General features: G+C 35.2%; 1 protein-coding gene across 9 annotated transcripts in view; it reads left to right on the forward strand.

Annotated features, from left to right (window-relative positions):
• Window positions 1–26,402, forward strand: part of BIRC6 (baculoviral IAP repeat containing 6) — a 213,632-nt gene that overhangs the window by 148,477 nt on the left and 38,753 nt on the right. For all 9 annotated transcript variants that reach the window (XR_003037059.2, XM_024998841.2, XM_024998843.2 and 6 more), the window contains 5 exon segments: window positions 3,607–3,907; window positions 5,753–5,970; window positions 9,501–9,665; window positions 10,811–10,979; window positions 24,989–25,199. Coding sequence is in view for 8 of the 9 variants with exons in the window: in XM_024998841.2 (XP_024854609.1) it covers window positions 3,607–3,907; window positions 5,753–5,970; window positions 9,501–9,665; window positions 10,811–10,979; window positions 24,989–25,199 (1,064 nt within the window). In the remaining variant the exon portion in view is untranslated.

A 26,402-nucleotide genomic window follows, 5' to 3' on the forward strand; every position in this document is an offset into this window, starting at 1 on the left:
GTGATTATCTTGGTCGTGAAGATCTTTTTGTAGAGTTCGTCTGTGTATTCTTGCCACCTCTTCTTAATATCTTCTGCTTCTGTTAGGTCCATATCATTTCTGTCCTTTATCGAGCCCATCTTTGCATGAAATGTTCCCTTGGTATCTCTATAATTTTCTTGAAGAGATCTGTAGTCTTTCCCATTCTGTTGTTTTCCTCTAATTCTTTGCATTGGTCACTGAGGAAGGCTTTCTTATCTCTCCTTGATATTCTTTGGAACTCTGCATTCAGATGCTTGTATCTTTCCTTTTCTCCTTTGCTTGAATGGTCTCTAGTAGATGGAAAACACAAGGAACTGACACTCCCCGAGAGCCTCCAGAAAGAGCATCGGATACTTAGGATCCAAAGCTTTGATTCCAGCTCCATAAGATTCTTAGATTTCTGACCTTTAAATCTTTCAGATAATAAATTTGTGTTGTTTTAAGTCAGTAAGTTTGTGGTGATGTGTTACAGCAAAACATATAGAAAATGAATACAGATTTTGGTGTGTACTCTTTTTATGATGTTTTTATCTTGTTTTCGGAGAAGGCAATGGCACCCCACTCCAGTACTCTTGCTTGGAAAATCCCATGGACGGAGGAGCCTGTTAGGCTGCAATCCATGGCGTCGCTAAGAGTCGGACACGACTGAGCGACTCCACTTTCACTCTTCACTTTCATGCATTGGAGAAGGAAATGGCAACCCACTCCAGTGTTCTTGCCTGGAGAATCCCAGGGATGGGGGAGCCTGGTGGGCTGCTCTCTATGGGGTCGCACAGAGTCGGACACGACTGAAGTGACTTAGCATAGCATATCTTGTTTTGGCATCAGGGCAATACTGTCTTATAGAATGGGTTGGAAAATGTCTAATATTTCATATAAGGAACTGTTAGATGGGCTTTTCAATAGATTAAACACTTAAAAGATTACAAAATATTAGTAGAGAAGCTATGTCAAAAGAAATAATCCAGACTGAAGCACAGAATGTGTAAGGAATGAAAAGAACATGACAGCTATATGGACATGTAGCTAGAAGTGAAAAATTCTAATGTGTATTTATGGTCATAGAAAAAGAGTGAATTGAAACAAGGACAGAAACAATACTGAAAGGAAGAAAATTTTCCAAAACTGATAAAAAAACCTCAATCCGAAATTCAAGAAGCCCTCTACACCCCAAGTAGGATATTCATGCCTAAGAACATCTATGATAAACTACTTAAAAACAAGAGAAAAGTTTAAAACCAGCCAAAAAGCAGTAAACCCATTTCTTTCAAAACAGTAACAATAATTCTGGCAAGTAACCTTTCATCAGACACCTTTGGAGCCAGGGAATTACTTCTTTGAAATGTAAAAAAAAAAAAAATCTGCCATCCTAGAATTTTATACCCAATGAAGAAGATTTTGGACATTTTCCTCAACCACCACTACTCTTTCCATAAAAGGTAAATTAATAATATAGAATAGTCGGTTTATGATGAACTCTCCTTATATATTAAGTCTGCACAGACTATCTTTAAAAGAAAAGAAACAAGAGAAAGCAATTGTTTAAAGGCTCTTGAGAGTGACCAAAAGTAGGCACCTGTTGGAGAGGATTTAAACATGAAGAGAATAAAACCACATTGGGTGAGATTAATCTTCTGAGACTACTCCTCAGTCTCAGTGGGGTGAGATGATAGAACTCATGCAAAAGCTATAGAGGAGTTTGGTTCTTCCATTCTGGCTGGAGATTAAAAGAGGGGAAATTCAGGAAGAAGGGACTCATAGATGGGGTACTCCAAATTCTGCACGGGAAGTTTTGCACAACTACAGCTGGCTCCTGAATACTTAGGGTTCGTGAGAGAAAACTGGAAGGCTGAACAAACTGTCCAGACATGTCAGTGTCTGTCCAGCATAAAAGAGACAGAATTTGTAATTCTATTCCTTCCAAGTTAGAGGTAAAAATCTTCAGCTTTTCTATTGAAATTTCAAATGAGTCACACATTAAAGAGTATAGATGACATCCCGGTAATCAGAGACTCACTTGAAAAATAATGGTAAAACTACAATAGACTTTAATAAATTTATAAAAGCTCCATGAGTTTAAGATTGACCCACAAGTAATTTAACTGTTTTCTAATACAAAACTAAAGCATTTTTTAATATAAAACTGACCCACTAGTAATTTGACCATTTTCTAAAATAAAACTAAACTCTTAATTATAAAAGTAAACTTGTCAATAATGTATGATGTATAATTAAAAAACAGACAGACATGGAAAGAAAGAAGAAAATATTACCTGTGGTTAACAATAAAATAAGTCAGTGAACAGCTCTTACTCACATTTTGCCAGTTGCCCCACTAATGTTCTGAAGAAGGAAAAGAAAAAAAATCACTTTCTTTGGCATGGTTTGAGGAAGATTGTGGTCATAGATTCAATTCAGGATCATATTGATATATTGCATTTAGTTGTCTCTTTAGTCTCCTTTAACCTGTAACAACTACATTATCTTTGTTTTTCATGACCATGACACATAGAAAAGTTCAGGCTAGAAAACTTATCTATATATGTAGTCGTATATATGTATGTCTTGACTTGATGTTCAGTTGCTTCAGTCATGTCCAACTCCTTCCGACCCTATGGACTGTAGCCCACCAGGCTCACCTGTCCATGGGATTCTCCAGGCAAGAATACTGGAGTGGTTGCCATGCCCCATGTCTCCTGTGTCTCCTGCATTGCAGGCAAATTCTTCACCCATGAGCCACCTGGGAAGCTCGGTCACATATATATGTGTCTATACATGTTTTCCCTAGATTTGTTTGCTTATAGAGCATGGAGTCAGACTGCCTTGGGCAGTGTGCACATACCTGTGTCCCATGTCTGCTTTGTAAAGTATCATTTCCACTAAAAGAAATCAGTGCCCCTTGGAAAAATTCTAGGATTCGGGCAGAGAATATAAAAGTTGAGCGTAGATACAGAAGTCTGCTTTAAGAGGGTTCCACTGACCAAGCCTGATTCTACTTGGTCATGAGATAAAATGATAGTAACAGATTATTACTTGCAGAGTAACTTTAGAATTAATTAACAATTAAATTAATAAATGAATGAATAAATAGATGAAGAAGAAGGAAATGTTTTTGTGTACAGTTCACTGCCAACCAATAAATGTAGAATTCATGAAAGAAAGAAAACACCATTTGGCAGCTACTGTAATTGTTATTTCTTCCAAACATTATATAAATGCTAACTCTAATGATCAAAGTTGAGTTGGAAACAAGGAATTTATGTAGTCTCAAAAACTCTGTCTATAGATACTTAACTAATTACAAAGGAGAAAATAGTAACTTTTAGGGTAGAAATACTTGGCACAACTTATGGTATCCTGTAACTCATTTTTAAAAACATGTCCTTTTATTGATTTAAAAACATTTTTTTATTTCAAATTTGAGTTTAGTTGATAGTTTCAGGTGTACACCAAAGTGATTCAGCTATACATACTTAATTGATTTTTATATTCTTATATTTTAAAGAGATCATTTGAATTCATGCCTTTACTTTGAACCTGATGTTGAAACATACAGATAGCCAAACAAAATTGTTTTTACTTTAGGTGAGTGCTCCGGTTGTAACATCTACCACTCAGGAAAAACCAAAGGATAGTGATCAGTTTGAATGGGTGACTATTGAACAATCAGGGGAATTAGTTTATGAAGCGCCAGAAACCATTGCGGCCGAACCTCCACCTATCAAGTCAGCAGTACAGACCATGTCTCCCATACCTGCCCATTCTTTGGCTGCTTTTGGATTATTTCTTCGGCTTCCGGGTTATGCTGAAGTGCTACTGAAAGAGAGAAAACACGCCCAGTGCCTTCTTCGCTTGGTTTTGGGAGTTACAGATGATGGAGAAGGAAGTAAGTGTTGAGTGTTACTAATAAAATTTGATGTAGGTGGGTTGTGTGAAATTAATTCAGTTGTGCTTACAAAATTGCTGGTCATCTTTGGAGGCATTTAAAGATGAAGGAGATATTTAGATCCTGCCATCAAGTAGCTAATGTGCTACAGTAATAGCAATGAGGAATGTCTATACACATATAGACTTAACAAGTTATAAAAGCCTTGAGAGAAGTACAGTATTATGGAGACTTACAAGTGTGAGATTATTTTCTTATGAATAAAACAGCATTATAGTTTTTAGTGGGCCCTTGAAGGAAATCATCAGTTGTAGACTGAGAATGGTTATTTCAGAAAGAAGGACTGCTTTGAGCAGTGTTTATGTGCTCATGTTATATGAGAGGGAGATAAAATTTGCATAAAGCAGCACAGAGAACTCATTTAAAAAGCTGTTATTGATAACAGATCATGGAAAAGACCTTAAGAAGGTCTTCTTAAGACCTTCGGATTTTATTCTGAATAACAAACAATTAAGATTTATTTAAAATATGTTAAGTGATGTAGTGATGTGATGAGAATCTTTTTAAAGAATTTTTCTGTCAATCTGGTAAAAATATTTAGATGAAGGAGAACAGAATGAAGAAAATGTAATAATAATCTATTTTATAATATAATGATATTAGAGAATAATAACAGAAAGCCATGATGGTTATTTCCATTGGGCTGACAGTTTTGTTAATAGCAGGAAACAAAGAAAAATCATAGGGTGGTAGCCTGGCAAGTATATTTTCATTTGGTTTACCTCTAGTTCTTCAGGGAATGACCATTACATTTGAGAATCAGAATTTTTTTTCATGTTATTTTAAAATCACGTGGTTTTGATTAGAGGTGATGTCTTTCACATACTATTTAGAGAGTATGCAGTGTTAAACCCTGTACAACAAAGTACATATAATCCAATAAAATTATATGAATTTATTCATGAATCCTTTAACTTGGAAGCTATCAAGTATTATGTATGTACTTTTTTGTGTGTGTTTTCATATTGATGGAATTCTTCAAAAATGTTGACATAATTTTAAATGTGTTCATAACTATTATTAAATTACAGTGTCTCTGTACTAAATACATCCTGGTTGCTTATTTTCAGATATAAATTATGTATACTTATTTTAATACATCAGAAATTTCTAATTGCTTGAGCTAAGTTTTTTAAGTATCTAGAGTGTAAGAACCATGGTAATTTAGGACTCTTACTATGAGACAGTAGGTATAACCCTAAACTGAAAAGGAAAAGAATTGTCTTAAGGCATTTCAAACTATTTCTAGTGAATAAACAGTAATGTCTATTAAAAAGCATGATTTTGATATATCTTTTTGCGGTGGTTGTTTCATCTGCCATTCATGTAGAAGTGTTTTTTTGTTTGTTTTGTTTTACATTTAACACTCTGTAGCTAGAACATAGTAGAAAACTTTATTGCAAACAAAACGAAATTCTTTCACTCTTGCATTCATGGTTGAAACTACTTCCAGGGCAAGACTTTCATACTCTTGTAAGGAAGCTTTAATGCTGCATTTTTAGTTCTTAGTTTTTAGTTTAAAATTTTAGATTATAATAATTTTGACATAGTCTATAACAAGTATCATATGAGTATATTTCAACTTTCTTTTGGAGTTTATATATTTGATGTCTTTTGGACACTTATTAAATATTAAGTATTTAATTTCATTTGTGGTATTTTTTGTGGCTTTTTAATAAATATGATAAAATTTTATATTGTCATTATAAATTTGTGAGCTTCTGTGTTGTTCATTATTGTGGTTTTAAATATTTTTTAATTTTGAGTTCTCTTCTTTTAATCTAGGTCATATCTTGCAATCTCCATCAGCCAATGTGCTCCCAACCCTTCCTTTCCATGTCCTTCGTAGCTTGTTTAGCACCACGCCTTTGACAACTGATGATGGTGTGCTTCTTCGGAGGATGGCTTTGGAGATTGGGGCACTCCACCTCATTCTTGTCTGTCTGTCTGCTCTGAGCCACCATGCCCCACGAGTTCCAAACTCTAGCCTCAATCAGACAGAGGTAGGTTCAGTTTTTCTTTAGATCATGAAAAATTGTTAGATTCATGGAGTACAGGCATAGTTTTTTCTGAAGTAATTAGTATTTCAGAGGCTGGGGAACACAGTTTGTTTTGTTTTGATTTTTTTTTTTTTTTGCCCCTAAAACAAATAAACAAAAAGGTTATTTAAAAGAGGATAAAATGAATTGTTCTTTTCTTTCTTAGGCTCTTTCAGAAAGCCTTAAGTTAATCCATCTACTTAAACAAAAAAGATGTTATAGCTTAAAAAGCTTTTCCATTTACCAGGATACACTGAATTTATACTGTGATCCCTTTTCCTTTTTGAAGGTTCTAGTCAGTACAGTAAGGTTCTAGTCAGTATATAAGACAAGAAAAATAAGAAAGAAAAAGTGACCCTGATTCTCTTGAGATGATTTGATTGTTATTTATAGAAATTCCAAAAATAAATAATGGCATAAGTGAGTTTAATGAGGATATAATTTCCAGTTTCAATATATAAAAATAAGTCATTTCTGTATTCCAGCAACAAACATAAAAAGAGCTTTTTAAAGATGTCCTTTAGAATAGCATCAAAAATAGGAAATATCTAGAAATAAATATGAAAAATATATGTAAGACCTCTCATCATAAAATATATAAAACTTTGTAAACAGATACTTATTAATTAGACTTTAATAAACTGAAGTCTCTGTCCGTGTTTACCTCTCATGAAGTAGAAAATACAACATTTCATTAGTATTTCTTCCCAAATTGATTCTTTTTCTTTTTTTTTCGCTCAGTTTACAGCATGTGGGATCTTAGTTCCCTGACTAGAGATAGGACCCATTGCCCCTGCATTGGGAGCATGGAGTCTTAACCATTGGACCAGGGAAGTCCCACCAAATTGATTTTTAAGTTTGATGGAACTCCAGGTTTGTTTTGGAGGAAATTGACAAGCTGATTGTAAAATTCATTCAGAAACTCAAAGGGTCAAGGATAGCCAGAACATTTTCAAATAAGAACAATATATCTAGTAGTCTCATATTTTGAAACTTACTGTTAAGCTATGATATTTACAGAAGGTTAGATTGAAGCCCAGCAGACAGTAGAGACATCTACATATATGGTTTTCTGATATTATGACAGAGGTGACTCTGGAACAAAATGGTGATAGGGTCAGTTAAATATTCATATGGAACAAAAATCTTTAGACCCTACTATGCTCTAAATGCAAACGTTAATTCTAAATGGATGGTGAATCTAAATATATATAGTATTGTTCAACATATAACAATACTGTTTTACCAAAAAAAGTAAGAGATACCTTATGATCGATCAATTCCAGAATTTAAGAGAGTAAAAGGGCAAGCCACAGAATGGGAGGCTATATTTGTATATATCTGATAAAGGACTTATATCCAGAATATTTAAAGAGCTTCCAAAATTTCCAAAAGGAACTCAAACCAATTTTCTATAACAACCTAGAAGAGTGGCGTGGGGAAGGAGGTGGGAGAGAGGTTTAAGAGGGAGGGGACATATGTACATCTACGGCTGATTCATATTGGTGTTTGACAGAAACCAACACAATATTGTAAAGCAATTATCCTTCAATTAAAAATAATTAAGTGTAATTATTAAAAATAATTCCCGAAGGAAAAAGCTGACAATGGGATAGAAAATACCAGATGAAAGCTTGAATGGGTACTTCACCAGAAGAGGCAAAGTAAATATTCAGCAAATGTGAAAAGTTGATCTATTGCTTTAGTTACCAGAGAATTACAAGTGAAAACCTTTAGTACTGAGTACACATCAATCACACTGTGTAAGATTTCAAAATTGTCCCACCATACTTGTAAAAATTGTAAAGACAACAGAATTTAATACAATAAGTAATGTAAAAAACAGTAGAGTGGGCAAATAAGCTGTAATATATTATGTAATAGAATACTAGAAGGTGATGAAAGCAAACAGCTATAGCCAACTACATATAACAGAACTGATGAGTTTTATAATCACAGCTAACAAGCTGGATATAAAGAAGTATATGCATCATGATTCCACTTACATAATGTTAAAAATAAAAATAAGTTATAGTGATTAGAGTTTCGTGTTTAGGTTGTAAAGTTATAAAGAAAAGAATGGAAGTCATGAGTAGAAAAATCAGGATTATAATTAGTTTTGTAGAGGAATGTGGGTATGAGGGAACAAGGACAGTTCCTTGCATGCAGTGGTTTAATTCTTGACCTTCATGGTTAAGTTGTTTTCAGTTCATTAAGCTTTACATACTTGTTTTGTGTTCTTACTGTAAATATGTTATACTTTACATTTAGAAATGTTTTTTTAAAAAATAAATAGCTGTTTTTTTCAATAACCCTAATTATTCTAGTGGTAACAGTTTATTTTATAACATGTGAAAGATGGAATTATTCAGTCATAGATTCATCCAACTCTCCAGATCAATTTATGAAAGTATTGTTTGTACATAATATTCTTTGTTAAAATGTTCCTATTAAAATACTTGCAAAGTACCCTTGAAATTAATACTTAAATGCAAATATTTTAATGAAAATTCTTTAAAGGAGGATTCTTATTACAGAATTAATTTTATAGTCAACAGTAATCATAATTGACCTTTACTGAGTTTGAGGTTATATTAATAAACCAGTGGTTCTCAGTCTTTTTTTTTTTAATTTCTCTACAACATTCATGTTTTTAATATGTCCTCTATCCCCAAAAGAAATTTTTCTGCACATCATATTCTGAACAAAAAAGAAATTGAGAAGTACTCCTTCTAGAAATAGAAGCAGACTTTCTTGCTATGATTGAAAACATATGATAACCATTACAGAGTCATCGTAGAAGATCTGGCTCATGTCTCTCTATTCCTTTCTCTGCTTTCTCTGTTTAATTTTGAGTCATTGACTCTTTAGACCCTTAGATGCTTTACTCAATCTATTCCTGATAGATTATTTTAAATACTGATAAAAATTTCTCGTATTTATTCTTAAATATAAGCGTTTGCTCCCCATTTCTCCCTCCCCCTAACTTGATAACTACCACTTTGCATTCTGCTTTAAGTACTCTGGATATTTCATAAAAATGGAATCATTCAATATGTTACAGTCATACCTTTTGTAACATTGCTTGCTGCTTTGAATTAGCATATTGTTTTTGAGACTCATCCATGTAGCATGAATCAGTACTTAGTTATCTGTTATGGCTGAATAATATTCCATTGTATATATATGCCACAGTTTGTTTATCTGTATAACCATTGATGGGCTTTTGGGCTGACTTTTTGACTGTTGTGAATTAATGGTCTTACTATGAACATTAGTGTAATATATTTGAATATCAGTTTGGTTTTTTTTTTCCCCCTTTGGATATATATACACCTAGGAGTGGAATTGCTGGGTCTTACTGTAATTCTTTGCTAAGTTTTTTAAGGAATTGCCAAACTATTTTCCATAGCAGCTAAACTATTTAAAATTCTACTGGTAATTTGAGGATAAATAAAAGCAAATAGTAATAATTCTTTTCTTTTTGTTATAAGCCACAGGTATCAAGCTCTCATAACCCTGCGTCAACAGAAGAACAGCAGCTCTATTGGGCCAAAGGAACTGGGTTTGGAACAGGCTCTACAGCTTCTGGATGGGATGTGGAGCAAGCCTTAACCAAGCAGAGGCTGGAAGAGGAGCATGTTACCTGCCTCCTGCAGGTATGGTTGTAAAGTTGATATTGTCAGTGATAATAGTTCATCTTTTTGTGTGTGTCTGTGTTGATTTTTAAGTTACATTGGCCTTATCCTCAGCTACTGAGGATGAAAAATAAAAGTTCATTTTTTTATGAACTTTTTCATGAATTTCATTTCATTTATTTTAATGAAAAATAAAGTTCATTTTTAAAATGAAAAAACATTCTCCCTGCCCTCAGTACATTTAATATGCTAGATAAAGATTGCTCTTTGGTGCTTGCAACTCTGCATTCTTCCCTCTTAGCCTCTTCACTGAGAGGAAGGTGACAAAGGCGAAGTTGTCCAATAACAGGAGTGTACCACATCTGCTTTCTTCCTGTCAGCTTCTCATCTAAACCACTATATCTGGACTCTCTCTTTTTTTAAAAAATTTATATACACCCTTGTTTCTCACATTGTGTTGTGTTTTCTAGAAATGGGCAAGGTGATCTAATTTATAAAGTTTTTCATGCAGAAATGAGAAAAGTAGGTTTGTAAAGATTAGCTTTTATTCCTGCATCAACTAGTTGACTAAAATTAGGGTTTTGTTTTTTATTTTTCCGAGCATTAGTTAAATCTTTGAGCATTATTTTTGTAGTTCTAGAATAAGCTTATTTTCATATAGACGCATAAGATTCCATCACCCTCAACTATAAATTGAACCTACTTAGTAAAATAAATAAATCGGAGAAGGAAATGGCAACCCACTCCAGTACTCTTGCCTGGAAAATCCCATGGACAGAGGAGCCTGGTAGGCTACCGTCCATGGGGTCGCTAAGAGTCGGACACGACTGAGCGACTTCACTTTCACTTTTCACTTTCATGCACTGGAGAAGGAAATGGCAACCCACTCCAGCGTTCTTTCAAGTTGCAACTAAGCTTTTAAGTTCATGTTCTTAGGTGGATTGCTTCTATATGTCTGATCATAGCACTGTACATCATCATGAGAAATATATCCTCTTGAAAATGTAAAGGAAAAAAGTCTCATTTTTAATACCTGTATTATGAAGCATTGATCAAGTTGAAAATATATGCTCTTCATATTCAGATTGAACATCTAACATAAAATATGAGATTTTAAATTTGTGAAGCTAAAACTCAGTTTTAAATCCAAGGATTTTTATTTTTAGGTTCTTGCAAGTTATATAAATCCTGCAAGTGGTGCTGTAAATGGAGAAGCTCAGTCATCTCACGAGAGTAGAGGACAGAACAGTAATGCCCTTCCTTCTGTACTTCTAGAGCTTCTCAGTCAGTCCTGCCTCATCCCTGCCATGTCATCTTATCTACGAAATGATTCAGGTAAATCACATTGTAACTAGTCCTTTACAGTATCTTAATGGATGAGTACTTTTGTCTACTTATTTATCATTATCACTTTAAATAATAAGGTTCATTTTTTTCGTTTAATAACCTATAACTGAAAATTATAGGGTAAAGGCTAGCAGCTTCATGACAATACTGTGATCCAAACATGGTTAATTGAATTTCTGTGTGTTTTTAACGTTTAAAACATTAGAATGTTTTAAACATTAGAATTGCAGACCATAGTGTTTTGAAGAAAGGCAGACAGATAAACTATACAAATCTGTAGATACTTGACAATGAGTATTAGTTTTTACAAATTCAATTATGAAAGTACCTTAGGTAGATACTTTGCAATATTCAACTGATTATCAACTGAAATTGCTCTTTTATTTCTTTGGTTGTGGAATTATCTTCCAAGAAATGTATCCTTTTCTTAAGTAGAATAGAAAGTTTGTTTTATTTAAACTCAGTTACATACAGGGATTGCCAAGGAAAATAAGCAGTTGGCATCTCCTCATTTTAACTAAGATATTTATTTATTCACTTTTTTAAAGTATCTGCTCTTCTTGTATTTGCTTTTATTCGTATTCTTAGTCATGAAAATAGACATACATTCAGTTAGATTATTAAAGAAGAATAGGTAAGGAAAGCAATGGGAATGAATCTTGAAGTCTGTTTTGATGCTTGGTAGCAGTTTAAATGCAAGTAGATGATGGAAAATGTACTTGTATTTGAGAAGGGATTACTGCCGCTATTCTTCACCTTCAAAAAATTATTGTGCTTCCAAACACAATATTTCTGGGACTTCCCTGGCAGTCCAGTGGTTAAACCCTGCACATCCCAATGCAAGGAGTGTGGGTTCGATCCCTAGTAGGGGAACTAAGATCCTACAAAGCTCCTGGTGCAGCAAAAATTAAAAAACAAACAAAACACACACACCATTTCCCAGCCTACCTCAAACTTCTTATAAAAATATTGGTGTTATGTTGAATTGGTATTTTTAGATTGAGCTGTTAGATACATTAGATTTGTCTCTCTTGAAAAAATAGATATCAAATGTACAATATATATTTTGATAAAGTAAAGCATTTGGCGCTGTAAACACTTAAGTACTTCAGATTGGTGCCAAAATTTAATAGTAAATCATTTAGCAAAACTGAACAGAGTAAGATAAGGTTTCTCTTTATCTCCTTTCTCGTTGTTAAAATATTAATCCTTTCACTTTCAAACTGTATGAAACTGTATGACCTCTCAGAAATTTTTAATTTTTGTCTTGTTCTGATATTCAGTCTTTGTGTAACACTGGGCTTTTATCTTTATGGTTTAGAGTCAAAAGAGAAATCTGGTATTACTTTTATTGTTTAAAATAATCTATTCAAGTAGGTGCACTTTCTGGTAAGTGTGTATTTTAATAAATAAGCTGTGATTCTGGTCAATATATGGAAGTATCACAAATTAAATATTCTGTCTTTGGAACTATTTTAGAAATTTAATGTTTGACTTTCCTTTGTGATTATTTTCCCACGGTAGAGAAATTTAGATATATGCTTGAATCTGGTACTGTGTCCAGTGGTATAATTTTAATTGATAGATTTATACTTGAATGTGGTTGCAAAAATAATTTTGAAATTAGATTTTAAGATATATAAATATAAAATAATGAACTAAGTTAAGTATGTCATTAGATAATTGTCAGAACACCTCGTAAATTATGTTTTTAGTAATCAAAATTTTTTGGAGTTTGGGATATATTCTGATCCATCAGTTCAGTTCTGTTGCTCAGTCCTGTCCGACTCTTTGCAACTCCATTGACTGCAGCACGGCAGGCTTCCCTGTCCATCACCAACTCCCAGAGCTTACTCAAACTCATGTCTATCAAGTCAGTGATGCAATACAACCATCTCATCCTCTGTCGTCCCCTCCTCCTCCCTCCTTCAGCCTTTTCCAGCATCAAGGTCTTTTCGAATGAGTCAGTTCTTTGTATCAGGTGGCCAAAGGATTGGAGTTTCAGCTTCAGCATCAGTCCTTTCAATGAACATTCAGGACTGATTTCCTTTAGGACGGACTGGTTGGTTCTCCTTGCAGTGCAAGGGACTCTCAAGTCTTCTCCAACACCACAGTTCAAAAGCATCAATTCTTCGGCGCTCAACTTTCTTTATAGTCCAACTCTCATATGCATACATGACTACTGGAAAAACCATAGCTTTGACTAGATGGACCTTTGTTGGCAAAGTAATATCTCTGCTTTTTAATATGCTGTCTAGGTTGATCATACGTTTTCTTCCAAGGAGCAAGCGTTTTTTAATTTCATGGCTGCAGTCACCATCTGCTGTGATTTTGGAGCCCCAAAAAATAAAGTCTGTCACTGTTTCCATTGTTTCCCCATCTGTTTGCCATGAAATGATTGGACTGGATGCCATGATCTTAGTTTTCTGAATGTTGAGTTTTAAGCCAACTTTTTCACTCACCTCTCTCACTTTCATCAAGAGTCTCTTTAGTTCTTCACTTTCTGCCATAAGGGTGGTGCCATCTGCATATCTGAGGTTATTGATATTTCACCCTACAATCTTGATTCTAGCTTGTGCTTCATCCAGCCCGGCATTTCTCATGATGTACTCTGCATATAAGTTCAGTAAGCAGGGTGACAGTACACAGCCTTTACGTACTCCTTTCCTGATTTGGAACCAGTCTGTTGTTCCATGTCTAGTTCTAACTGTTGCTTCCTAACCTGCATACAGATTTCTCAGGAGGCAGGTCCGATGGTCTGATATTCCCATTTCTATAAAAATTTTCCACAGTATGTTGTGATCCACCCAATCAAATGCTTTGGTGTAGTCAATAAAGCAGCAGCAGACACAACTGAGCGACTTCACTTTCACTTTTCACTTTTGTGCATTGAAGAAGGAAATGGCAACCCACTCCAGTGTTCTTGCCTGGAGAATCCCAGGGACGGGGGAGCCTGGTGGGCTGCCATCTATGGGTTCGCACAGAGTCAGACGCAACTGAAGAGACTTAGCAGCAGCAGCAGCAGCAGATGTTTTTCTGGAACTCTGTTGCTTTTTTGATGATCCAGCAGATGTTGGCAATTTGATCTCTGGTTCCTCTGCCTTTTCTAAATCTAGTTTGAACATCTGGAAGTTCTTGGTTCCTGTACTATTGAATCCTGGCTTTGAGAATTTTTACTAGCCTGTGAGATGAGTGCAGTTGTTCGTTAGTTTAAACATTCTGATCCGTAGTTTTGACAAGCATGGTATATTATTTATGTATGCCCATGTATAATATTCTAAATAAAAATTATTTATTTCAGGGATATATAGCTTTACTGCTTATGTAAATTACCAATTTTGGTTAAAATGTTAATTTTTAAAGTGACATTTTAATATCTGAACAAATAAACTTCTTGGAACTTAGTAAAATTTTTATTTTATAAAATTAGTCTTAAGTCCATTTTCCAGTTTTGTCATTGGTCTGTAGAATATTACTTTTGACCATTTGGGGGTTTGGGATAAGGAAGAGCATCCAATATAGAATCTTTTATTTCATTCAATTGTCATATCTTTGTTCTCCTTTAATCTGGAAACTTTACCAACTTTTCTTTGTCTTTCATGATATTGATGACATTTTATAGACTATTTTATCACGTATCTAGCAAGTTGTTTTTTAAGTGTGAGAGCAGTGCTAATAATTTTGTGTAAGGCATTGTATTCAAGAAATGGCTCGCTTATGTTGCTAGCATATAGTACACAAAAACACAAGCCTAGTGTAATAGGCTCTTTCGAAAGCCACCCTGAACTATAGTTTGCCCTTGGAGATTATTTCCAGGACCCTCCACCAAAACCAAAACCTTTCTGCTTTATTCTGTGAATGTGTGATGTATTCTTATCAAGCTTACCAGTTCACTCTGGCAGGCGAGATGAAACTTTTCATATGATCTAAGATTTTTATTTTCTCTTAAAAACATAGCACTTTATGTTCCCTCTTAGCCTTTGAGATGTTTCTTTGACCACTTAATTGCTTTTTAGGAGCCCCTTCCCACCGCCCACCCCAAAGAAACAAAAGGGTGCACAAAAGACAAGAAGTGAAGGAGGGAGAGGCTAACAGTGCTCAGTAACAACCTTGTGCTGGTCAACTATATGTAACAGATTTAGTAACTTTTTAAGTAGAATTTGTGCAGATTTTACCTTCAAAGAACTTAATTCAAAAAGCTGAATCTATAAAATAGTTGTTAGAATTATAAAACAGTAAATTTGAAGCCACAGTTTAGTTGGTAAGTGAAACAAAAAGTGGTTTATATGTTTGTATTAGACTCTTATCTCTGCTGCTGCTACTGCTAAGTCGCTTCAGTCGTGTCCGACTCTGTGCGACCCACCAGGCTCCCCCGTCCCTGGGATTCTCCAGGCAAGAACACTGGAGTGGGTTGCCATTTCCTTCTCCAATGGATGAAAGTGAAAAGTGAAAGTGAAGTCTCTCAGTCGTGTCTGACTCTTAGCGACCCCATGGACTGCAGCCTACCAGGCTCCTCTGTCCATGGGATTTTCCAGGCAAAAGTACTGGAGTGGGTTGCCATTACCTTCTCCATTATCTCTAGTATCATTTTTTTTTAAAGGAATGATAAAAGCTTCTAAAGAGAGAAAGTAGTTATTTTTATGAGACTTTTTTACTAGATAGGAAGATCCTCATATGAAGTATGTGTTCATTTTAGTTTCTCCTCCCCATATTTTGACTTCCTTTCATTGTAGTCATGTTATTTTGAAAATTGCTTGTAAACAATGATATACAAGGACCATTTTTCCTCCAGCTGCCGTTTTATATATTCGTGCTATTGAGTAAGACGTCAGTTACCCCACTGGCCACTAGATGGCGGTCTCATTTCATTGCCAGAAATATAGCTCAGTTTAGTCCCTAGATCCTGTAGGACTCTTTGCGACCCCATGGATTGCAGTATGCCAGGTCTCCCTGTCCATCATCAACTCCAGGAGCTTATGCAAACTCATGTCCACTGAGTCGGTGATGCCATCCTCTGTCATCCCCTTCTCCTATCTTCAATCATTCCCAGCATCAGGGTCTTTTCAGGTGAGTCAGTTCTTTGCATCAGGTGGCTAAAGGATTGGAGTTTCAGCTTCACCATCAGCCCTTCCAGTGAATATTCAGGACTGATTTCCTTTAGGATGGACTAGTTAGATCTCCTTGCAGTTCAAGGGACTCTCAAGAGTCTTCTCCAACACCACAGTTCAAAAGCATCAATTCGTCAGCGCTCAGCTTTCTTTATGGTCCAGCTCACATCCTTACATGACTACTGGAAAAACCAAAGCTTTGACTAGATGGACCTTTGTTGGCAAAGTAATGTTTCTGCTTTTTAATACGTTGTCTAGGTTGATCATAGGTTTTCTTCCAAGGAACAAGCGTCTTAATTTCATGGCTACAGTCACCATCTGCAGTGATTTTGGAGCCCCCCAAAATAAAGTCTTATCACTGTTTCCATTATTTCCCCATCTGTGTGACGTGAAGTGATGGGACCAGATGCCATTATCTTAGTTTTCTGATTGTTGAGTTTTAAGCCAACTTTTTCACCCTCGGCTTTCACTTTCATCAAGAGGCTCTTTACTTATTCACTTTCTGCCATAAAGGTGGTGTCATCTGCATATTTGAGGTTATTGATATTTTTCCCTGCAGTCTTGATTCCAGCTTGTGCTTCATCTAGTCCAGAATTTCTCATAATGTATTTTGCATGTAAGTTAAATAAGAAATACTTTACAGTGTGTGAAAATAAGAAATAGCAGGTGAAGTGTTAGAATCTGTCTCATTCCCATTTTGGAAAATGAGATGTTCCTATTTTTAGAAAACAGCACCACTGGGCGCATTAAATTACTTGCCACTAATATAGTAGAACATAGTAGAATATAGTAGAACATTCCAGGAATGTTATCAAGTGTTACAAAATCTTTGCCTTTTTAGTGTTTGTTTCATAGTGTCATAATAGGAAGGGGCAAATGAAATAAAGAGAAATGTATTCAGTTGCCCAAGTTTAAGTGTTTACCCATAATATGGCCATTATTACTAAACTCACATATTTTCAAATTTTAAAAATGATATAAATAGATTTTTATCAGTACGGAACAGAAAAATGAGTAGACCTGACATGTTAGAGGAAGATCAGAATGAGAAGAGGCACTGTTGCTGCTGCTGAGTCGCTTCAGTCGTGTCCGACTATGTGCGACCCCATAGACGGCAGCTTACTAGGCTCCCCCGTCCCTGGGATCTTCCAGGCAAGAACACTGGAGTGGGTTGCCATTTCCTTCTCCAATGCGTGAAAGTGAAAAGTGAAAGTCAAGTCCCTCAGTTGTGTCCGAGTCTGTGCGATCCTACAGACGACAGCCCACCAGGTCTTGGCTGAGTGATGGTATGTGCTAGTATTAAAATTTCATCATTTTCATTTTATTGGTTTCGTAGTTTTGTAACTAAGTGTAATGGGACAAAACCCATTACAGAAGACTTTGTTACACCATCTGATTTTCCTCACACTGGATTAAAAGTTACTGTATCTTATTTTAGAATATTTCCTCTAAAATTCAGTATTTAAATTAATTTTATGAGAGAATAAGTTAATTTTGTTGCTATGCAAATGTGTTAAATATGACCACATTCTTTATATCCAAAAATTATTACTAAGTTTGTTGTATTTTGTTTAGTCCAACTCTTTTGTGACCCCATGGACTGTAGCCTGCCAGACTTCTATGTCCATGGGATTTCCCAGGCAAGAATACTAAAAAGTTACATAGGAATAAATGTACAGTTGGAACTGTAACTATTTTTCCATGATTATCTTTTAAGATATGCATGCTAGTCATGTAACTTGTAGGGATATTGATTGCACATAGTTATGGATTAAGTTTTAGTATTCAGTCACTTGAAAGGATTTTTATTTTACAGAGAAATAAGGATAACTTAACTAAATATTTGAATAATTTATTTTTTAATTCTCACATTAGTTTTTGTGTCTACTCAAATGAACATTCTGTAAACAAATGTTACATTCCTAGATTGTATTGAGGTTTTTATGCTTTAGGTGAGCCTCTCATTTTGTATTTCTGAAGTTGATTAGACAAATAAAATCAGCATACGCTGAAAAACATCAGAAAAGAACAAGATGTTTTTCTGGGTAGTTAGTATTTATTTTCTATGTGATCTTACTGCTTACCTACTAATGGATTAACATAAAGCATGCATTTCTTTTGCAATTTTCAATGTAAATCCAAATGAAGACAGTGATGTTGAAATGTTCAGCATTTATTGATGCTGAGTAAAACTTTATTTTCCTATATATTTTGCTGGTTAGCTTTCCCATGTCAAAAAAATTTCCTTTTCCTATATTATGTAGGTTATTAGAAACTTAAAGTGAACATAAATGTAAAAGCATTTTGAATGAAAATGATATTCAGTATGTAGTTTTAGAATAATGTCTGTTGCATCATTGTTTTTGTGTCTTATTTCAGTTACTGTTTCTTGTATGCTTTCTGGAATCCAGAAATAAATCTTTATTGTCCATATAGCCACTGCTGATCCTGGAATAAGGCACCCTGGGTGCTGCCCTACGGGCCAGGCACTTGCCCTGGAATGTTATAATTTTCTGAAAATATTCTTCTAAAGGTTATCCTTAAAAACAAATTTTTTAAAGCTGTATTTTGTCTTGAATGGAACCCAAGAAAGAGACTTGTCAGAGTGTGATAAAGATATACACAAAAACAATTACCAAGAGGTTAAGTGCTATTGCATGGGGGACCTCGGTTTGATCCCCAGGTCAGGAAGATACCCTGGAGAAGGGAATGGCAACCCATTCAGTGTTCTTGCCTGGAGAATACCATGGATAGAGGAGCCTGGCAGGCTAAAGTCCGCGTGTCACAAAGAGTCGGACCCAACTGAGCGACTTTCACTTTCTAAGTACTATCCCGATAATCCTAACATGGTCAAGACAGATTCTTCTTTTTCTTCTTCCTCTTCTTGTTTCTTTACATCTTTTGCTATAAAAATGACAGGAGTACCTATTTTCCCAGAAAAATCTCTTGGTGTAGAAGGAAACAAAAATTGTGAAACAAATCCCCAAGAAAGATATCTTTGAACTGTATAGTGAAATAGGAAATACATTAATTATACTTGTGTTTGTTGCATAATTTTTCAGTCTGCACTTCTCTTTTACTCTGTTGAAGGTGGTGGAAAATGATAGAAGATAAATGCGTTTTAGTAGAACTTCAAAGAATGTTTTATCATTTTAACAGTTGGATAGAATGATAGAAAATATAATGAAAAGGTACATATTAATTAGATCCCACAGTTTATGTATTCTAGCTCTATATTTCGGAGAAGGCAATGGCAACTCCAGTACTCTTGCCTGGAAAATCCCATGGACGAAGGAGCCTGGTAGGCTGCAGTCCATGGGGTCTCTAAGAGTTGCGCATGACTGAGCGACTTCACTTTCACTTTTCACTTTCATGCACTGGAGAAGGAAATGGCAACCCACTCCAGTGTTCTTGCCTGGAGAATCCCAGGGACGGGGGAGCCTGGTGGGCCACCGTCTATGGGGTCGCACAGAGTCGGACACGACTGAAGCAACTTAGCAGCAGCAGCAGCAATGGGATATGCATACCTAACTGATATATTTAACATGACTAGCAGTTTATGTCTGCAATGTATGATCACCACATATTTTAACCTAAAATACTGAAGTTATTAAATGTCTGAGTTATTTTTTAAAGTATAGTTGATGTATAATATATAAATTATAGGTGTACAAAATAGTGATTCACAAGTTTTAAAAGTTACAGACCACTTAGAGTTATTATAACATATTTGCTATAAATATCTGAGTTTTAAAAATAATTAAAAGAGAAGTGTTCATTATCCTCCATTGCATCAGGAATGAAGTATTCCCAGATATCCTACTTTAGTCCACAAAGTGATGAATAACTTCTGTTTACATTCAGAGAAAAAGAAGTGAACAAAAAACCTGACCAACTTCCTGATTGAAGGTGGCAAATGTTTTCAGTTCTCTGGAAGGAGTGGGTCTTTTCCATTAGTAATCCTTGGTAAATTTCACTGAAACTTTTTGGTTTGAATTGATAGCTTCTGCCAGTAATAAGCCAAGCAGTAAATGTTTCCCACTTTTTCTTAGAATTATTTTCAGCTTTTATACTTGCTGAATTGTGTTTCATGAAAAAATGACTAATCTCTATGGTTATGTCTTACAAATTTCTTCTCACCAACCTTTACCCTATGCTGTTTCTTTCCAGCAATTTGAATATCATTTTCCCCACTGAAATGTTTTTTCATATACAGAAAATGGGAATTTTATTCTTTTACCAAGTACTGGTTACTCCTTTCAAAACATAACATTCTCTAACTGAAATAATTATATAGCAGTGTCACACACCTGTATCTGTAGTTGTTGATGGTAAATTCCAAGGTATATTTCAAGCATTGCATAATTCAACCAACAGGTCCATCTGAGGATCCAAAGGATAGTGACTTTACTTGCTTGGTTAGGGTAAGCAGTAAATTGAAATATGCACGTGGCACGTGCTGAGCGAAGAAGTTGCTGTAAGCCATTTGCAGGCGGGGCATTGTGTAACAGTGTTGTGGTGCTGCTCTTCTTTGTCAGGCTAGTGACATTTAATCCTGGAGTAATGATGGCGTGTGCTGTGTGAAACGACACCTGAGGGTTTTCTGATGAAGCTCTGTGTGGCAAAATAGAGAATTACGGAATTCAGGATTGAAACACTTGGTGTATTTTGTACTCATCTGTATTTTATCATTAAGAGACTGTTACGTTTATTGACTCATTTCGTTTGCTGACTACCCAGACATGTTATTTTAAAAGTGCCTGTCTTCAAAAGAGAGGAAAAATTAGCTCTCCCTTAGCTTTCCAGATTCCCCTTCCTGGAGATATTCAGAAATAAGTCTTAAAAAGAAAACATGAATAATGTAAATCAGATATGAATAACCATTTTTCAGGTTCTAGACATAGCATGGATTGCTGTATGCGTTAATATCCGGGTGGAATGTGACATTAAAATGAGAACACTTGTTTATGTAACTGACTATTGTCAAGAAAGTGGAAATATATAAAAGCTTCATTTTTTTTAAGCTGAAAATTTGTCATAAGAAATGACATAGTACTGAAATTTATTTCATGTTCTTTGTAAATCAGGCCCGTAAATGTATGTCTCACTTGTCTTTACTATTCTCAATCTCATTATCCACTGCCTGTTACCTTGCCTCCACAGCTTTTACTTCTGTCCCTCCTTGATATGAAGAGACTATCTTAGCTTTCTGTAGTTTAAGATTCCTAGTTGGAATCTACTTAGTTGAATAAAATAAACACCAGTACATAAAAGGAAGTATCATGTTTCACTTAACTTAGAGGAGCTTTCTTACTTTCTCTGTGGCTGTTTATTTCCAGATTTTAAACTTTTAAAAAATTTTCATGTTTGTCAGATTCTTTTCCCCACTGTCTTCTGTATTGAGTTTTAGCATGTAGGCTGTCCTCAGCTTTATTCGGCTAATGGAGAAGTAGCTTCTCATTTTGTGGGTTTTTTCTTTTTTTGTTCTTGATAACTTTATAACCATTTATTTAAAAAGAAACATCAGTGTGTCTTGAATTACTTATATTGTTGTATAATTTTATGTAAAATAATTTTAGATAGTTTATTTTTAAATTGTTAGACTAATGTTTTAAAAAATTAATCAGTAGACTAAGATTTTTAAAGGAGGCTTTGAGTTTACAGAAAATTGAGCAGATGGTACATTTCCCTGCCCCTCCACTCATAGTGTCCCGTTACTTACATCCTGATTAGTGTGGTTGTGTATGTGTGCCAGTTGTGTCTGGCTCTTTGTGGCCCGCCAGACTCCTCTGTCTGTGGATTTTCGCAGCAAGAATACTGGAATGGGTTGCCATTTCCCTCTCCAGGGCATCTTCCCAATCCAGGGATTGAACCAGCGCCTCCTGCTTTGGCAGGCAGATTGTTTACCCCTGAGCCACCTGATAGTGTATGTTAGAGTGGTACATGGTACTGTTGATGAGCTAACAGTGACGTATTTTTAACTGAAGTCAGTGTATTAGAGTTTGCTCTGTGTTACACGGTCTGTGGGTTTCGACAAATGCCTGGTATGCGTGCGTCACCATTGCAGTGTCATACAGTGTCATTAGTTTCCCTGCCGTTAGAAACCCTGTGTGTTCCATGTATTCATTCCACCCGCTCGCTCTCTCCCAGTGAAACCTCTAGTGACCACTGATCCTTTTGCTGGCTCCATAGTTTTTCCTTTTTCAGAATGTCATTAGTTGGAACCATGCACTGTAAACCTGTTCAGATTGGCTTCTTTTACTAAGGAGTATTGTATGCATTTAAGTTTCCTCCATGTCTTTTCTCAGTTTTGTAGCTCATTTCTTTTTTTTGCAGAATAATATTCCATTGTATGGTTATACAACAGTTTGTTTATCCAGTGACCTTTTGATAAACATCTTGGCTGTTTCCAGTTTGGGGAAGTTATAAACAAAGCTGCTACAAACCTTCATGTACACATTTTGTTATCATTTCTGTTCCATTGATCTATTTGTCTTTCACCAGTACTACATTCTCTTGATTATTGTAGCTTTGTAGTAAGTTTTGAAGTCTGATTCTGTCAGTCCTTCAATTTTGTTCTTCTTCAGTGTTTACTTATTTGATAGACATTTGAGTTGTTTATGGAGAAGGCAGTGGCAACCCACTCCAGTACTTTTGGTTATTGTGAATAATGCTTCAGTGAACGTGAGTGTACAAGTACTATTTTCGTTCCTCCTTTCAATTGCTTTGGGTTTTTACTTAGGAGTGGAAGTGCTGGTTCACATGATAATAAGTTATTTCTTTACTTTTTTAAAGTTATTTTTTTACTTTTACAGCGATCTTAGTGCATATAAGATGGCAGATTACTCATGGTGGTTTTGATTTGCATTTCCCTCATGACTAATGACAGTGTGTTTATTGGCCATTTATATATCATTTTTGGAGAATTACCTATTCAGATCCTCTGTTCCATAAGTGAGGCCTAGGCAGAAGGAAGCATCTGTCATAGAATATGGGCATGTAAAATAATGTCAAATTCATTATCACTTTGCATGTCCACCTGTTTACATAGAAAGTCTAGCCTTTTCATATCCTCACAAATATTAATGTTGTGTTTTATGCCCATCAATTAACTTTGGTTTGTTTTTTATAACTTTGGATTTTAACTTGAATTTCCTGAAAACTATAGTGTATTATGTTATAGTATAGAGTTATAATAAGAAGTAGCATTAGGTCATAAATTAAAAAAGAAGCTTTAAATATAACCAAATATATGGCTCAGTGGTAAATAATCTGTCTGCCAGTGCAAGAGATACAGGACACAGGTTCAATCCCTGGGTTGGGAAGATCCCTGGAGAAGGAGATGGCGCCCACCCTAGTATTCTTGCCTAGAAAATCTCATGGACAGAGGAGCTTAGTGGGCTACACAGTCCATGGGGTCACAAAGAGTTGGACAGGATTGAGTGAGCATGCGCACATGCAAATTTTATGTTTTAAAGATGGAGAGTAACATTTCAAGTAAGTAAAGAAAGAATGAACAGTCATACTTTTTACCCCGTTCTCTGCATCATTATTGGAAGGTGTGAAACAAGGGCCTGCTCCTCCATAACTCTGAACAGCTCACTGTTGGTCTCCACATTACCAGAACTAATTTTTTAAGCCAACCCTTTACATACCTTGCCAAACAAAGTCCAGAATTCCTGGATGAGGCCTCATCCCTCCCCATATCTAACCCCAGTATAGTGCTGTGGGCAGTTAGACAATTTCTTCCTCAAGCCGGTACTCTCTAATTCTCCTTCCCTGTTTCAATCTTCTATTTAGCATTCAGTGTACTTAGTAATGTCTACAAAAATTTTTACTCACTTGGTCTTCTCTACCTTGAATGTAAGCTACATGAAGGCAAGGATTTTTGGTTGTATTCTTCACTGCTATATTCCCAGCCTGTCCACCAGTAGGTTTTCAGTGAATAATTAAAGAATAACTAACATAATAAATAATAAAGTTATGGATTAACTTTGTTCAGTAACTGCTATTGGAAAAATGTTGTTAGGTCCTTAACTCACATGATTCACAAAAGGAAATTCCACTTGGGAGGAAGCCACAAACCTAACAAAACCGCTTATAAAAGTTTTAAAAGCAATACATGTTCTTAGAGCATGGAATCCACTGTGAGATGCATGTAGTTTTAAGAAAGAAATTCATTTGATTTGTAGCTGACAACTAAAAGCTACCACTGTCAACTTTCTTTTTTCCCTAACAAGTTGATTTATTGAATTTTGCTTTTGGTAAACTGTGGTTGTATCATTCTGTTTTACCTAAGATACAATGGTTTCCTTTCAATTTAATTTGAAAAATATATTTCCATGTCATACTAATAAATGTACTTACTGCCCTAATATATTATTTGGACCGTTTAATTATTTTTATTTGTGATATAACTGAGTAGTTACTTGGGACTTCGCTGGTGATCCAGTGGTTAAGTATCTGTCTTCCAATACAGCGGACACAAGTTCAATCTCTGGTTGGGGGACTAAGATCCCACATGCCATAGGGCCACTAAGCCTGAGCACTGCAGCTAGAGAACGCCAGCACCACAGCTGCTGAGCCTGTGTTCCACAATGAAAGAAGCCCATACAGTGCAACAAAGACCCAGCACAGCCAAAAACAAGTAGCAAATTGCTTACTTACAGTTCTTGCTATCTCCCAACTCTGTGCCATGTTCATTTTGTTGTTGTTTTTCCCTAAAAGTGCCTGTTGTATTCTATACATTGATGCTTCACAAACTTCTTCAGTCCATTTACCAACCTACCAATTAATCTCAAGATTGAAGTAGAAGCTACATTGCTGTGGACTTAACTTTTATATTGCACATGTGCTCATTTTATACTTTTCCTCTCTTCCCTCTTACAGTTCTCGACATGGCAAGACACGTGCCACTCTATCGAGCTCTGCTAGAACTGCTCCGGGCCATTGCTTCCTGTACGTGCATGGTGCCCCTGTTGTTGCCTCTTTCTACAGAGAATGGTGAAGAGGAAGAAGAACAGTCAGAGTGTCAGACTTCCGTTGGTACATTATTAGCCAAAATGAAGACCTGTGTTGATACCTACACCAATCGTTTAAGGTACTATTTTATTTCTTTTGACCTCGGCTTTTATGATCTTTTTTAAAAATAACTTTGTTCATTAAAAAAATGATATATGCTGATTAAATACATATATGCGCGAACTATAAATAAAACTATGAAGAAAAAGTATCCACCAAATCCTACACTTAAGTGTTTATTCATGGTGGCTTATCAGACATCTCCATCTGATATCTTATAGCTGTAGGTGGAGTTTTTGTTAAATGTTATCACATTGTACATATTACACAAATAGATGCTAGTTTCACTCAATATTGAGGTGGAAGACACCTTCACTCTAAGTAAATACATATTGCTAATATTGTTCTTAATATTTATGATTATGCATTGTGTATAGATGCTGTATTTTACCTTCCCATCTTTTCATGGACATTTGGGTTGTTTCTAATTTGTAACAACTTCTTACATCTCTTGGGATCTGTAGAAATCTCTGCAGAGTAGATTCATAGAATTAGAACTGTTGGATTTATGGATTACTACTATTTCATTTTGATACATACATTATAATTTATGCTCTAATGTTTTTGAGAAGAGGATTTATTTGTTGGAGTTAAAGTTAGTATTTTGTCTTCATAGAAAACTGAATTTTTAAATGAATCTTTGGTTTAAGTTTATACCTTGCTAGAAATCAGATGATGAGTTCTCTCATCAAAAAACTTTAAAAATAACCTTTTCCTGGTAACTTTTTCCATTCTCTTAGCAGAATCTGTCTAGTGGTTGTCAGTTTCACTTAAAAGAGATGGCATAAATTCTGATGTTTGCATAAAAATGCAGAATTAGGCTAGAGAAAGTTTATTCCTTTCTTAGTGGTATTTTGAATCAGTTAATTTTCTTTTTCATCTTTGCAGTATGTTTGTCTTACCTGTTCTCACTTGATTTTTTAATAACGTAAAATTTGAGAATCACAGAACAAAAAAAATGACACTTCAAACTTCTAAATTCTGTACCAGCAAAACATGCATGTAAAGATCATAATGACTATTCCCAGAGATCATTTCATTTTTTATTTTATCTTTACAGTAACCTTGTGCAGTTAACTTTTTAAAAGCTGTTTTACTGACAAACACTGACAGAGAGTTTTACATAGAGTTTGAATATGCTTCATGAAGATCCCTCATGGTATCTGTATTTTTTTACATAGGTATAAAATACAGACTCTGTTAGAAAAAGAAGCCAACAAAG

Source organism: Bos taurus, chromosome 11 (assembly GCF_002263795.3).
Source record: "Bos taurus isolate L1 Dominette 01449 registration number 42190680 breed Hereford chromosome 11, ARS-UCD2.0, whole genome shotgun sequence".
NCBI lineage: Eukaryota > Metazoa > Chordata > Mammalia > Artiodactyla > Bovidae > Bos > Bos taurus.